Source organism: Giraffa tippelskirchi, chromosome 13, assembly GCF_054371585.1.
Source record: "Giraffa tippelskirchi isolate mGirTip1 chromosome 13, T2T-mGirTip1v1.2.pri, whole genome shotgun sequence".
NCBI lineage: Eukaryota > Metazoa > Chordata > Mammalia > Artiodactyla > Giraffidae > Giraffa > Giraffa tippelskirchi.
Window position 1 is genome coordinate 16951049 of NC_137287.1, and position 16674 is coordinate 16967722.

The 16674-nt window shown below is 47.1% G+C and overlaps 1 protein-coding gene across 8 annotated transcripts in view; it reads right to left on the minus strand.

The window, feature by feature from the left end:
• The window catches only part of KATNIP (katanin interacting protein), a 231238-nt gene that overhangs the window by 98789 nt on the left and 115775 nt on the right, over positions 1-16674 (minus strand). For all 8 annotated transcript variants that reach the window (XM_081553378.1, XM_081553377.1, XM_081553381.1 and 5 more), the window contains one exon: positions 12387-12518. In XM_081553378.1, coding sequence (XP_081409504.1) covers positions 12387-12518 — 132 coding nt within the window. The remainder of the gene's footprint in view (positions 1-12386; positions 12519-16674) is intronic.

Genomic DNA, 16674 nt, shown 5'->3' on the forward strand with positions numbered 1-16674 from the left:
CCATGATTATCAAAGATTCAGCTGGAGCCCTTTACCCTCCTGCTATGTTCTGTTAGATTTTGCATCTAAATGAAAGTTCAAGTAGCAACATCAAGAACGGCTTTGGCTGGAGAGGGAAAGATACACACAGCAGCTCTACTGGGGTGGCTTCCAGGATAGCCAGATACTGGGATGATGGAAAGGGTGTGGCACGTGCATGCTTGTCCAGTCATGCCTGACTCTTTTGTGACCCCATGGACTGTAGCCCACCAGGCTCCTCTGTCCATGGGATTCTCCAGGCAAGAATACTGGAGTGGGTTGCCATTGGGCTGATGGAAAAGCTAAGCTAAAAGGAAGGGACACCAATTTCTACCAGGCATCCAGTAGAGGGGCTTTGAAGGTGCATGTCCGGGGACTGAGGCAGGCACTCTGAGTGACTGAGACTGAATTTGGGGGGGTGGGGGAAGAAGGAGGGAATGGGGGAAATGGGAGAGGAACAGCTGAGCCACTGCCCAGCTCCAGCCAACACCTACCAGATAGACAGTGCTGTGCTTCTAGTGTTGCCAATTTTTTTTTTTCCAAAGAAAAGCTAGAATCTGAAATTTATATGAAATGAGATGGTTGGATGGTATCACCAACTCGATGGACATGAGTTTGAGCAAGCTCCGGGAGTTAGTGATGGACAGGGAAGCCTGGTGTGCTGCAGTCCGTGGGGTCGCAGAGTTGGACACGACTGAGCAACTGAACTGAACCCTAAACTGTATTTGTTCATAAAGTACTCCAGTTTTTAGGAAACATGAAAGCCAACAGAACTCAAGGGCTGGTCTGATACAGGCCGTGGCAAGTCCAAGCTACTCCCCCAGGAAAGTCAAGGGCACCCAAAGGAACCTGTGTGGGCCTTTGGGTGGCAGGCTGGCCTGGGTGATAACGGCGGTGGGTCATTCTCTGACTCTTACGGACTCTTGCCGTGGCTCCAGTGCCGCTCCTGGGGACAGACGGTAAGCACTGCTGGCAACGTGACCTGGGGATTCCGGTCTCCCTCGTCAAGGCTGCTTTAACTGTTTTCCTTTCTTATCAGCTACTCGGCCTGCTCTGCCCCTTGAGGGATGAGCATGTGAGAGCTGGAAGGAGCTGGTTTAACAAGCTGATGAAGGTGGGGACTCTCATTGCTATGGAAACACGGTGGGCCCAGGGGTGTGGTGAGGCCACTGGGCTCTTCCTCACGCAAGTCCCTGAAGCAGCTGGGGGATGGAAAAGAGGGTGAAAGGAAGGCATGGCCGTGGGCTCCTCTGGAGCTGGAACTGAGGAATCCTGAAGCATCAGTGCACCCTCACCCCAAGGGGAGCTGAAGCAGAAATGGGTTCCCCGCAAGACACAGGCATTAATGCCACAGGCTCTCGACTGTCACTACACAGTGAGATGAGACGCTGGTCTGGGTTGGGAGGGGGCGGGTACAGACGTGGGTGAACAGGCACATCCCATCCTCACAGACCTCCTAGTCACGGGGCAGAGACAGACATGGATCAGTACACAGGACACTCTGACAGTAGGTGACGCGTTCTGGGAATTAAATCAAGCAGGGTCACAGCCGGAGATGACAGGAAGGGAAGGAAACTATTTCAGACCCTCAGTCAGGAAAGGTGACATCTGAGCGGAGACCTGAAAGTGGTGAGCCTTGTGAATACCCAGATGGGGAGGCTCTTCCAGGTCAAGGGGGCAGCAGGTGCCAAGGCCCTCTGGTGGGCGGGGTTTGGCACACTGAGGAATGGCACAGGGGCTGGACTGGGGGAGCGAGGGGAAGTCTGGTGGGCAGCAGGGGTGGAGAGATCTCAGCTGGGCTCTCAAGGGACCCCGAGGCCACCTAAGCCTTAGAGGTCTTCTGCTACTCCAAGAGGCCACGCCTACCTGTTTAATGCTACCCCCTGGTTCCCAGCGCTATGAATGGATGGAAAATAATTTCAACTCTGAACCTTGTCAATCTCAGTATCTGAGAATGTCATTAAAACATATTATTCCCTCCACCCTCTGCAATAAAGCAGAGCTGAGAAATTCAAGGTCCCTTCAGATCCTAGAGAAGACCCCATAAATAAGGGCTGAAGAGCTTGTGTACAGTTAAATAAACACATCAAGACTCTGATCTAGCGGTACAAAGCCCAGTGTCAGTGTGAGATTCTGGCAGCACAAGGATAAGGAGAACCTGGGAGATTCATAAGTTCCTTCTTTTTTTTTTTGGATGTTTGTGACTTTTTCTTATTAAACTTTTTATTTTGTATTGAAGTATAGCCAATGATGGAATAGGAAATGGCAGCCTACTCCAGTATGCTTGCCTGGAAAATTCCATGGGCAGAAGAACCTGCCAGGCTACCGTCCATGGGTCTGCAAAGAGTCAGACATGACTGAGCAACTGAACACACACACATGCAGCCAATGAACAGTGCTGTGATAATTTCGGGTGGACATCAAAGGGACTGAGCCATACATAACACATGTATCCATTCTCCCGTAAGTTCCTTCTGCACTTCCTGCTTAGAACACTTACAAACTCAGTCAAAAAAAGAGCCACTACGTGATGGCCCATGCCTTTTTACTATCACTACATGGGACTTCCCAGGTGGTTCAGAAGGTAAAGAATCTGTCTGCAATGTGGGAGACCCGGGTTCGATCCCTGGATTGGGAAGATACCCTGGAGTAGGAAATGGCAACCCTCTCCAGTGTCCTTGCCTGGAAAATTCCTTGGACAGAGGAGCCTGGTGGGCTGCAGTGTAAGAGGTTGCAAGAGTTGGGTACAACTGAGCAAGTCAACCACCACCACCACATGGGCAAAAGCCTCCTCCTCTTACATCTCAGTGACCTGGGGCTGGGGTGGAGCGGGGCATCTAAGATAATTATCTGTAACCTTACACTTGTCTCTTCTTGGGAAAGGATAATCAGGAAGACTTTTTCTTCATGCAGGGTCCAGTTTTATCTGCACAAACCCTTCTGCCCTGAGTGTCTTTCATTTGGAAGGGAATGCTCCTGCGGCAACATGGTTGTTGGGTCCTGCCTGTGCCCTTTGAGTCATATTATGCTAAAAAGATGCTTTTAAAAATTAAATCAGCCTTTCTTCCGGTGAAGGTCAATGCCACAGCGCCAGAGTTCTCCCCACCCATGGCTGCCCAGAAACGTGTACACAGTGCCCGCGTCCTCCTGATTCACACCCCCGCTCCTGGGCTGTGTAGACTGCATTTCCTCACTGCACACAAGGGTGCCGCCTTTTGACTCCATTGGAAGTTCCCCTTGCTCGCTTGGGTGAGCTGTTTCTGCACCGGCCTGAGCCCCACGTGAGGGTGGATTTATTCTCATCACAGCTGTGGAGAACAGTGGATTTATTCACACAATAGATCAGTGCCACCAGCGAAAGCCAAATGGTACATTTAAATTTATCCCAATGCTGCTCTTTTCTGGGTGAAAACTACCCCTCTTCTGTGAACTGCACTTTCTCCTCGCTTCGCTAGAACTTGGCTTTCATCTCTGGAAACAAAAGAGCGTTATCAACTCAGGAGATTTACCGTGAATGCAGCACATGTCACAAAGAAGATGTGAGGACACGGGCTGTCCGGTCGGCTCTCCAGCCAGGCGGCTTCTCCCCACCCGCTGGCTGTGACTCAACGATTCAGAGTCGTAGCAAAATGACCTCTTCCCACAGGCAAGGGGTCTTTGAGGTCAGCTGGGAATCCAATGAAATGGCAAACATTACATTTGAGAATAACAGAGGTCTAGTGTAGAGCTCATAGACCCAAAGCCCAATGGCTGAGGCAAGCCTGTAGATTGTGTTGAGTGACTTTTGTAATTGGAAACAGATGTTAAGTTAAAATAAATTTTAAAAAAAGAGGAAATCCACCTGAAAATCGGGATTCCTGGCCTCTCTTGAAAAGTCATGTGATCTGACAGCCCTCACTGGCATGCCTACATGGCAGCTATGAGGTGGGGAGCGGCGACCCCTGTAGGCAGGGCATCGGCCCTCCAGTTTCCACAGCGGTGGTCACGTGCCTGTCAGCCTGGCAACTGTGTGATGTGAATGGTGAAAGGTCTAGGGAAATGGCTGACTTAGTCCCTTTCTATCTTGAGCTGCCCACACTCCCTCTGAAATCCAACCAGGAGGGGGATGGAGGCTGCCTGCTGGGAGGATCGCAGACATCTGAGTGCTCCAGAGCCTCTGTGCATTTTAACCTGACTCACTGAGCATGCACACACAGCCTCATCCGGTTACCTGCTTCCTATGGTGCAGGAGACCGCGACAAATGACCACAAATGACTCCCACATGCAACATGTCATGTCATGCTGTGACACTGCCACACCCTCCATAAAGAGGTGAGTGCTTGCTCAGTTGCTTCAGTCATGTCTGACTCTACAACCCTACGGACTGTAGCTTGCCAGGCTCCTCTGTCCATGGGGATTCTCCAGGCAAGAATACTGGAGTGGTTTGCCATGTCCTCCTCCAGGGGATCTTCCAGACCCAGGGATCAAACCTGGGTCTCTTAGGTCTCCTGCGTTGGCAGGCGGGTTCTTTACCACTAGCACCACTTGGGAAGCCCCCATCAAGAGGTAGCTGGAGCCTATTTCTCTAGCTAGGCTTGGCCTGGTGACTTCCTTTGGCCAACAGGTCCTTCGCAGTCATGACTGAGCAGAGCCTTTAAAAAGCACTTACACGCTGAGGTGTGTCCTCTCTGGCTGCCTAGAGACCCCCAGGTGCTGGATAATGAGACCACACGGAGCAGAGACAAATTGTCCCAGCTGAGGTCCTCGGGCCAGGGGGCCTGCCAGACGCGGTGAGTGAGGCCACGTGAGACCACCCAGCCCACTAGCTCACTATGGAACCAGCCAGTCCACCCACAGCAATAATAAAAAGCATTGTTGCTTGCAGCCACTACAGCATGGAGGGGATTGTGAGGCAGCAAGAGAGAGCTGATACACCTGGCTTGTCAAAGCCTGTGCTTGTCTCCTCTCTAAAGCTTGTTTGGGGGCCTCTAGGGGCAGATGCTCTCTGCAGCCCTTAACACTCATCTTTCCGCTGCTGTCTCTCCATGAGCTCAGGAATGCACATGATTTTTAATGATGTTCAAGGAACGTGTCAGCCCCCATCTCCTCATCACTGACTAAGCAACTTCTACTCTTTCCTCTTGCATATTACAGTCCTTTGCTTCATACCTGGCCTCTGAAGAATTTGTAGCAAAATGTCCTGTGTGGTTAATTTTTATATGAAATGAGCAGCAGTTGCTTTCAGGCTCCAGAGACAGTGACCTTCATGGCATCCACGTTTTCCTTCAGGGAACTACCTCTTCCCCAGCTTCTCAGTCCACATGGTTTGGAGGCAACTGCATCTACCCCCACTCCTGGCCCTGCCTGGGCCCACAAGAAAATAAGTGCCTCTCCCTGACTGTGGAGTTTAGAGATCAGTTCAGGGAAGAGCTGGTTTTTGGACTCTGCTGGGACTATTAGGAAGAGGAGCCACGAGGGACCATCTCTGGGCCATGCCTGAGACTATAGATGTGGTTCCCAAAGTGTGGTCCCTGGAGCAGTAAAATCAGTATCACCTGGAACTTACTAAGAATTAAAACACTTATGTTCCATCCTAGATGCACTGAATTAGAAACTGGGGCAGGGTCCCAAAATGGGGTGTTAATTGGCTTATTTAGCAAATAATTCTGATGCATGTTCAAGTCTGAGATGCACTGGATTAGAGAAGGGTAGAGCTAAGTGATGAAGAAACACCTTCCTGGTGATAGCATCATCTGAACACCTGGATCCCACCATGCCTGAAGCCAAACTATAGTCCCAGACTTTTCAGATCTGTGAGCAATACATTTTCCTTTGTTGCTTCAGCTGGTTTGGATTTCTGACCCTTGCTGTTAATAGTGAACACTGACATGTGTTATGAGATGCTGGACTTTGGCAGAATGGTCTTTCTGCGGCAGGTCTTCTTGACAGCAATGCTAACTGCAGGGCTGTCAGGGTCTTCTAATTCACTCGTGCTGAGGGGTGTTACTTTATTTCTATGTTGGCAGCTTGTCTGGGAAAAGTGGTTCAGATATATCACTTCCCTAAAGCACTCTGACACCTTGGACAGTAAACTTTCTACATTAAAGACTAATGTTCTTTCACCTGCAACAAGACAACAGGTCCTTTCCTGGAAGGCTATTTGATCGAGACCAAAGTAATCCAAGACATGAGGCCTTTTCATTAGAACCAGGGATAATTATAGTGATAGAGAGGAATTAAACTCTCGTGGAGTTGCCTCATATGTACATTTAATTGACACAAATTCAATTTTATGACTTTGGCCAAAGATAAAGGGGCAAGGAGAGAAATAACTCCTTTAAGAGTGCAGTGCAGGCCATAGGTTACTCTTATGGTAATGGTTAGCCAGCTAGCTAATCCAGACCAACCCATGCCTGGAGCACAACCAGAAAACCTGGACCAAATAGTATTATGAAAATCTGTTTATAAAGAGAAATCTGTTTGAAGGCATGGAGAGTGAATAAGACTATGAAGGGTTACAGGCAGGAGATGAGAAACCCAGAGAGGTGAACTCAGCACCTGGGCAGTGCTTCCCCTCAAGGTGCTGCTGATTCTAAGAGCTGCTGCAAAGCTGAGAAACTGAACAGATCTGGTGACAGACTTGGGGCTACAGTCTGAGAGTCAGGGTGACCCAGAAATAGCCAAGAGTGAATGGCACAGAAAGGTTAACAATAGAAGCAAACCCAAATTATGATTGACTATTGCAACAACAACAGTAATAATAATGATGATGTCTGGTGAGGTTTAATATTTACAGAGAGTTAAAATGCATGACAATAATAGCATTTAATTTTGGAGAGGGGTAAATGGAGTTAGACTTGTAAGATCTCCACTGAATGAGAAGCAGTAAACTTGCTAATTTAAAGGAGACGCTAATAAGTCAAGAATGCATGTTGCAATCTCTGGTAATGACTAAAGAATAATAAAAGAATGTATAACTAACAAGCTAATAGAGAAGAAAAAAGAGGGATAATATAAAGTAATCAGTTCAGAATGGGGCAAGAAAGGAGAGGAAAGAGGAACATAAAACAGGCGGAACAAATAAAAACAAACAATAAGATGGTAGATTTAAAATCAAATCTATCAGCAATTACATTAAATGTAAATGGACTAAATGTGCCCATTAAAACACATAGATTGTTAGAGGATAAAAATAAAAACCAATTACATGTTGTTTACAAGAGATAAACCCCAGTGTAAGGATGCAGAAAATTTGAAAATAAGAGGATGAAAAAAGATGCACCACATAGAAGATTAAAAAAAAAAGATGCACCACATAAACACTAACCAAAAGAAAGCCGGTTGACTTAAAGACAAAAGCATTTTTAGAGTGAAAAAGAGACAATACATGGTGATAAAAGGTTCAGTTCACCAGAAGACATAAAAAGGCTGATTTTGTATGCCCCTCACAAAAGACATCCCCCCACAAACAGAAAGTAAAGCATCTAAGCAGTACAGATTTTTCCTGGAAGAGGGTAAATGGGTTTGATTCTTCTGTCCTTACAGCGAGTCAAGGTCCTGTGCCTCTGGAGGCATGGACATCCCAGGGACCTCAGCATAATGCCAGTGCTTAAAAATACATTTTTTCTACAACTCAGGCTCTAAACATATCCAACTGCTTCATCTGGGGCTCAGCCAAGAAGCTGTGGTTGTCCCCACCCTGGAGGAGCAACGACTCTCTTGGGCTTAAGGAAAGATAGTATGTCTGTATGGGGTTTTCTAGATAGAGCTGCATATATGCTACACTTGATTATCTGTTGGCGGGATCTCAAGGGTAGATTTGGCACCTGTACTGCTTTGACCTTTAGAACCTCATCCCTGTGTGACATGTGGCTCCAATGTCATCCCATTCCAGTGTGAGGGTGGTGCAACACTATGGTTTTCAACTTTCTTTTCTTCAAGTTTGGCTGATGTAGGAGCATGCACATTTATCAGATAAAGACTGAGCTCCAAATCTGTTAAAAAGGAGGATTGCACCACCTCAGTGTCCTCTTTAAAGGAATCAATGGGACAAGCTAAAAACCAAGTACCAGGGACAGCTGGTAATCTGATATTTACTGTTTATGCGAATACATGCTTCTTTGCCCTGGTGGCCAGGAAGCTCACAGTCACAATTGTGATCCCCTCCTCAGGCATTCATTAGTTTACCCCCTGGCATCATCTTATTGTTCCTACTCTTGTGTTCCCTCTACCTTCATTTCCTTACATATTTGTTAAAGTCTTCTTGCACTACCCAATTTGTCATGTCAGAACTTCCTGGAAAAAGGCAGATTATAAATAATTAATGAAGCTCGACTTCTCAAAATGCTATACATCAAGGTATGTGTTACCTGTTGACTTGTTGAAGACAAACCCCGAGGACCTGTGGATGTCACTTTATTTGGAAATAGGGTCTTTGGGGATGACCAAGTTAAGCTGAGGTCATTAGGGTGGGCCTCAATCGAACAGGACTGGTGTCCTTATAAAAACAGTAAACTTGAACCCAGAGACAGATGTGTACACAGGAAAGCAGCAGGTAAACGTTGGAGCTTGTTGTCACAAAGCAAGGAACTATCAGAAGGTAGAGAGAAGCCTGGAGCAGATTCATCCCTAGTGCTTTCAGAGGGAACATGGTCCTGCTAACACCTTGCTTTTGGACTTCCCAACCTCCAGAAATGCGATAATAACTTTCTGTTGTTTAATTAGATCTTGGTACTTTGTCACAACAGCCTAGGAAACTAATATGGTATTCGAAATGACTTTACTTGATACGTGCTTTAACTTTAAAAATAATAACAGTTAGGGGACTTCCCTGGTGGTCCAGTGGTTGAGGATCTGCCTTCCAATGCAGGGGACACAGAGTCAAGCCCTGGTTAGGGAACTAAGATCCCACATGCAGCGGGGAATTAAGCCTGCATGCCACAACTAAGAAATAATGCAGCCAAATAAATAACAAATATTTTTAAAATACTGTTATATATTTATATTACTGAATATTAGAAAAAATAGACCAAATGACTCCAACCAGTGGACTTTAGGTATGTCATTGTTTAGGACTCGGCGGATGTAGGTGTGTTACAAGCCAACAGCAGTTTAGTTGGCACATGAAGGGCCATGTGATAGAGTGATTAGGGACAGATACTCTGCAGCCAGGTTTTTAAGATTCCTTAACCTCTCTGTGCCTGGGTTTTCTCTGTATAATAGTGTTGATTATAGCAGTACCTATTACACAGGGTTGTTTGGGTGATTAAATGTAAGATTAACACGCGTGGTACAAAACACAGCCTGGGAGCTGATTCAGGGGTTTATAAGTGCTGGCTCTTCATTGTATTACCCAGAAATGTAAATATCTAGCGATCGCAGCCCACATGTGAAGGAGGGAGTTCCCAGTGAGCCCAGTAGGCAACCAGGAAGGGTGCTTGACCACCACCATGCTGCTCCCACTCTACCAGGGCCTCTGGAAGGTTCCTAAACAATGACGCATTACCTTTGGTTTCATTTAACACCTTGTTCTGGAGAAATTTAAAAGCCGTTATTAATTTTTCATATGGAGTGAACACCAGCAGTACAGACTGGAGTCCTGTTGAGTTAAGCAGTGGTCAGTGGAGCCAGTCTGGGTGTAGAAAGAACAATGGCCCAGGAATTGCTACAGTCTCCACCAGCTGACCTTGAACAGGGCTTGCTTTGAGCCGGGTGCTTCTCTAAACTGGACTATCCATCCAGTCTGTTAATCCTTACTGTGACCCTCAGGGCAGAGTGCTCTTCTTTAAAAAAAAAAAAAAAAAAATTATTTATTTATTTAGGCTGAGCTGGGTCTTTATTGCTGCATGGGCTTTTCTCTAGTTGCCGTGAGTGTGGGCCACTCTCTAGCTGTGGTGCCCAGGCTTCTCATTGCGGTGGCTTCTCTTGTTGTGGAGCTCAGTTGCTCCGAGGCATGTGGAATCTTCCCAGATTAAGGGTTCAACCCATATCTCCTGCATTGGCAGGCAGATTCTTTACCACTGAGCCACCAGGGAAGCCCCAGAGTGCTATTCTTATCTCCAATTGAGAGTTGGGTGAAGGAGGCCCAGAGGGGTTAAGTAACCTGCCCAAGGTCACAGAGCTGGTAGGCGGAAGGGCAGGATTTGTACCAGGTGGTCAGCCTGCAGAGTCTGCCAGGTCTGTTTTCTGCCAGGGTTGCTGGGCTGGTGGGCTGTCGGCCCAGAGCTGCTGGTGGTCCTCTCATCACCTCTAAGAGCTTTTCTGAGAATGAAGGGCAAAAAGGAGAAAGCTGAGCCGGTAGGTGGGGAGAGGCAGACTGCTGACACATTTTAATCACTGGGTCCCGCTGCGCCCAGTGATCACACCACCTTCAAAAGTTCATTTACATGGACTGATGTAGACGCTTTCCCTTCAGTTCACTCTTTTTATCACTTGCTATCTAAAACACCTTGTCTTGGACTTCCCTGGTGGTCCAGTGGTTAAGAATCTGCCAGCCAATGCAGGGGACACGGGTTTAATTCCTGGTCTGGGAAGATTCCACATGCTGCAGGGCAACTAAGTCCCAGAGCCACAACTACTGCAGCCCTTGAGCCCTAGAGCCCTAGAGCCTGTGCTTAGTTAGCAAGCAGAAAAACCACCGCAGTGAGAAGCCTGCGCCCCGCAACTAGCCTGCGCAGCAATGAAGACCCAGTGCTGCCAAAAATAAAAGTAAGAAAATTAAAAAAAACAAAGATAAAACATCTTGTCTTGTGTTAGTATAGTGCTTTCTCCCAGTTGGGTGGGGTTTGATAAGGGTTAATCAGCGAATGCCTGGGTGCCCCCTGCTCACAGTCCCTTGGCCAGACTTCCAACCATGACCCCCAGAGCCAGAGCTCTTGACGGTCAACACAGCTCACAACCAGGACTGAAAGGAGGGTCCCTCATCCTCCCCGGGATGGGGAGTAGGCTTCTGCTTAGCGCACCGCCTCCCCGCCCCCAGAGCTCCCCAGCCAAGTGGTGCTCCACTTGCCCAGCGACCTTGCTTGGTGATGAAAGCCAGTTTTGGCTCCTTCCCTTTCCAGCCCTCTTCCAGGAACCACCTTCCAATTCGATGACTTGTTCTGGAATCCTTATCTCAGAATCTGGTTCTGGGGACTCTAAACCAAGACAATATTTACATAGCAGGGAGCAAACGCTCAGCAAGTGGAAGGATTACGGCTGCTTCCTCTGCCTCCTACCATCTGCCTGAGCTGCTTGGAAAAGAGCTTCAAGCTTGGAGTGCACTGGTCCAGACCTGGGTGGGGCTAGTGGTAAAGAAGCTGCCTGCCAATGCTGGAGATGCCGGAGACAAGGGTTTGATCCCTGGGTCAGGAAGAGCCCCTGGAGGAGGGCATGGCAACCCACTCCAGTATTCTTGCCTGGAGAATTCCATGGACAGAGGAGCCTGGTGGGCTACAGTCCAGGGAGTCGCAAAGAGTTGGACACGACTGAAGCGACTTAGCATGCACACATGTGTATATAAACTATATAATGTATATAAGTACATTATAAATAAACATACAGTAAATATAATAATTGCTTACAGTGGTGGCTGGCTCATGGTAAGTGCTCAATCATTAGACACCCTCATTTCATTATAAGGGTATCAGATGAATCTTTCATCATAAACTCCTTTGTACCTTTAGAATGTAGTATCATTTGCACGCATTGTTACCCATATAAAGTAAGAAAATTCACTTAAAAGTAAAAAGAAAAATAAAACAAATTTTCAATCATAACCACATCTTAGCTACAGACCCAGAAAGTAGCTATGGCCATTAATTTTATGTGTCCACTCAACTGAGCCATGCAGAGTCCAGCTATTCAGTCAAAGCCAGAAGTCCTGGCTTGCCACAACTAGACAAAGCCCGCGCACAGCAACAAAGACCCAGCACAACCAAAAATAATAAAATAAATTAACTAATTCTAAAAAAGTAAAAAAATAAATTTCTCCCTCTATATGTGTGTATATACACACACACACACACACATCCTATTGGTTCGGTTTCTCTGGAGACATTTTCTTTTTCAAAGATTTTTTTTTTTTAATGGGACCATTTTTAAAGTATGTATTGAATTTGCTACAATATTGCTTCTATGTTTTGATTTTTGGGGGGCCACGAGGCATGTGGGATCTTAGTTCCCAGACCAGGAATAGAACTTGCACTCCCTGCCTTGGAAGGCAAAGTCTTAACCACTGGACCACCAGGGAAGTCTTTCTCTGGAGACCTTGACTAATAATACATTTGCTAAAAATCAGCTCAGGCCTGGGGAAGGAGGGTGATGAAGCAAGGACTCCTCTTTCATGGCACCCCACTGACAGTGATGCAAGCCCAGTGCCAAGCCCGACCATAGACCCCAGAAATCTTACTTGAGCACGCCCTTTCTTGATCCAGGAACATGGTCGGGGGCTGGGGACTCAGGTGTGGCTCAGGTTTGCTGGGAATGAAGACCTCAGCGTTGTCCTTCCGCTTAGCAGACAAATTCCTCTCCTTTTTATTACCTGTAAAAACACAATTATTTATATGTCAAACACTGAGTGCAAGCAGAGATGGCACACTCGGCTCAGGCATCTGTTTATTTGTCTGTTCACTTATTCATTCAACAAATATTAATGGAACCCCTGCTCTGGCACCATGCTAGTTTGGAATTAGAGGTGTGAATAATGCAGACAACAAAATAAGTTTGCTGGTTTAAATAACAACTAAAAAAATAAATAGTACTAGTGGGTACCCTGTGAATTTGGCAAAAGAACTATGAAGGTTTCAACATGACTCAGGTTTGGGGAGGGGGGTTCCCAGGTGGTGAAGTGTAAAGAACCCGCCTGCCAATGCACAGGATGCAAGAGACACGGGTTCAATCCCTGGGTGGGGAAGATCCTCTGGAGAAGGAAATGGCAACCCACTCCAGTATCTTTGTCTGGAGAACTCCATGGACGGAGGAGCCTGTGGGCTAGAGCCCCTGGGGTTGCAAAGAGTTGGACAGGACTGAGTGACTGAGCATGTAACACGCACACAAGTTTGGGAACAGTGGTTCCAGAGTTTTAGAACCAGCAAAGGTTTAAGAACATGAGAAGACAGGGACTTTCCTGGTGGCCTGGTGCCTAAGAGTCCACGCTGTCAATGCAGGGGACCTGGGTTCCATCCGCAGTCAGGAAACTAGATTCCACATGCCTCAACTAAGAGTTCACGTGCCATAACAAAGAGCAAAGATCCTGAGTGCTGCAACTAAGACCCAGCACAGCCAAATAAATAAATATTAAACAAAAAAGAACATGAGAGGACATGCTTGGGAAAGCAGGGAAGCAGTCCAGTGGCTAAATGGATTAAAGAGAAAAATCAGGGAGAAGAGTGTAGTCCCTGGACTTGGGAACCCCCAGCCTGGGAAGGCAGAAAACCCTGGGAAGTTTCTGCTGAAATTCAGAGGAAATCCTGGGGTCTGTGATGGCCCAAAGGAGGGAAGCCCCAGAATCAAGGGCCCCATGGGATTCTTGGCAGCTGAGCGTAGATAATGGGGATGTGGGTGAGGTCTGTCTGATTTGCACTAACCTCTCTGCCATTCCTGCCTTGACTCTGTGAAGGGCATATGTTTCTCTACACTTTCTGAAGTGCCTGCTCCCTGGTTGTCCTGACACCCAGGGCCCAAGGGCAGACCTGTGTGTGAGCCAGAACCCACCATGTCCAATGAGACAAGACAAAGAAAGGAGAAGGGCCAATGCTCAAATGGAGACTGACTGCCCAAGTGCTGAAAATATGCTGCTGATGGTAAGAATGACAGCTAGCATATATTGAGTTCAGCCTCCAGAGGACCTGGGCACTGGGTCAGGCCCTTGGCACACGCTTTCTCATGTATTTCCCCAGCCAGCCATCCTAGTGAGTGGAGGGTAGGCAGAATAATGGACCTCAAAATTGGTCACATCCTAATTCCCGAAAGCTGTGAATGTGTTAGACGACAAAGCAAAGGGGAATTAACTGTGCTAATCAGCTGACCTTAAATTAGGGAGGTTATCTTGGATTATCCTACTGGACCCAATGTAATTACATGGGTCCTTAAAAGTGGGCTTCCCTTGTGGCTCAGCTGGTAAAGAATCCGCCTGCAATGTAGGAGAGCTGGGTTCAATCCCTGGATTGGGAAGATCCCCTGGAGAAGGGAAAGGCTACCCACTCCAATATTCTGGCTTGGAGAATTCCATGGACTACATAGTCCATGGAGTCACAAAGAGTCAGACACGACTGAGTGACTTTCACTTACATCACTCAAAAGTGGAAGAGGGACAGAGTTTCAGTTTGTGATGATGAAAAACTTCTGGTGAAAGACAGTGGTGATGGTTACATATAATGTGAGTCTATTTCATGACACCAAATTGTGCTCTAAAAAATAATGAAGAAGGGACTTCCCTGATTGTCCATTGGTTAAGAATCCACTTGCCAATGCAGGGGACATGGGTTCGATCCCTGGTCTGGGAAGATTCCACATGCCACAGGGCAACTAAGCCCGTGGGCCACAACAAGAGAAACCACTGCAATGAGAAGCCACCGCAACTAGAGAGTAGCCTTCGAATGCGGCAGTGAAGATTCAGTGCAGCCAAAAACAAATAAATAATTTTTTTTAAATGGTGAAGAAGGTAAAAGAATGGAAATGTTATGTACAGAATGTTACAATATTATATACAGAATGTTATAACAATGTATCCTACATGTTATGTATATTTTACCACAATAAAACACACACAAGTGGAAAACGGCTGCTGATGAGGAGGGACAAAGGAAGATGTGATTATAGAAGAAAACCACAGAGAGGCAATGGTGCCAGCTTTGAAGGTGGAGGAAGGAGCCAGGAGCCAAGGTACGCAGCTTCTAGAAGCTGGAAAAGGCAAGGAAACAGATTCTCCCCTGGAGCCTCTAAAAGGAACACAGCCCTGTTGACACTGTGATTTTAGCCCATCACACTTATGACCCACAGAACTATAAGATAATAAATTTGCATTGTTTTGCTCATTTGCTACAGCAGGTGTAGAAAACTGATACATACTACTGCAGACTAAGGCTCTGGGGTTCAAGTCATTTTTCCAAGGTCACAGAGCTAGGAAGTGATGGAATCAGGGTTTGAGCCCTCCTCTTAACCACTTTTGGCTTCCCTGGTGGCTCAGATGGTAGACAATCTGCCTGCAATGAAGGAGACTCTGGTTTGATCCCTAGGTCGGGAAGATCCCCTGGGGAAGGAAATGGCTACACACTCCAGTATTCTTGCCTTGGAAATCCCATGGAAAGAGGAGCCTGGTGGGCTACAGTCCATGAGGTCGCAAAGAGTCAAACACGACTGAGCAACTAAGCATGCACGCTTGCTTAACCACTTTATTGCCTTTCTACCGGCTCCCTCTTCTCCATAACACAGCCCTCTAGCAGTTGCGGAGGTCTACCTTGGCCATCAGAAGGCTATATAAGGCTATTTCCTAGGGCACCAAAGGACCCGGACTCCTGGTGCAACCCTAGAACCCTCATGTCTTCATGGAAAGTAGGCTGGGACACTCATTTTGTACCATGTTCCCCGCCTGCCCCTCCCTCCTTTCCCAGGCTCACTCAGCTCCAGCCACACTGGCCCCTTCTCTGTCCTCGGGTACACCAAGCTCTTTCCCTGTTCAAACTCTTTATGCTTGCTGTTCTCTGGACCTGGAATGCTGTTCCTATGGCTGCCCCCTCCTCCTCATTCCTGTCTCAATTTAAACATCACCTCCTCTGAGAAGGCTGTTCTCACCATTCTAGCTACCAGCATCCTTCTCTGACCCTGATTCCCCAGCCAGTGTCCTGTTTTATAACATTCACAAATTTCAAGACCATCGGGGTACCATTCTTTCTTCCTCCCTGAATTCCTAACCTGACCCTGACCCAACTCTCCCCTTTCCAGTTACTGGAAAAATAACTTCTGCCTTTCTCTATGCCACTCACTCACTGCCCCTTGCTCACATGGCTATCTCTCATTTGTTTCACAACTTAGAAGGGGAAACAGAGGGGCCTGGGATTACTTACTGGCTTCTCAAAGCCCAATCATCACTTTGTAATCTCATCTGGTTTATTTATTTAGCCTTAGGCAGGAGGAGAAGGGGACGACAGAGGATGAGATGGTTGGATGGCATCATCAACTCAATGGACATGAGTTTGAGTAAACTCTGGGAGTTGGTGATGGACAGGGAAGCCTGGCATGCTGCAGTCCATGGGGTCGCAGAGTCAGACACAACTGAGCAACTGAACTGAACTGAACTGAAAGGTTAAGAGCACAGGCTCTGGGCTCAAACTGCTGCAGATTCACTCTGCTCTGCTCCTTCCTGGCTGTGTGACCTTGGATGAGTTATTTGACATCTCTGTGCTTCATTCTCCCCATCGGCAAGACAAGTGCAATGACAAGACTTTCCTTAGGGTTGTGGTGAGGATTGAATGAGGGATTATATGTAAGCCTTTAGAACAGTGGTTGGCTTATATCAGTAACAACTCAGTGTTGGCAATTGCTATTATTTATCTGGTCATGTGCTTACTGTCAGGGTTTCCATGTGGTGCTAGTGGTAAAGAACCCACCTGCCAATGCAGGAGATGTAAGAGATGATGGTTTGATCCCTAGGTTGGGAAGATCCCCTGGAGGAGGGCATGGCAACCCACTCCAATATT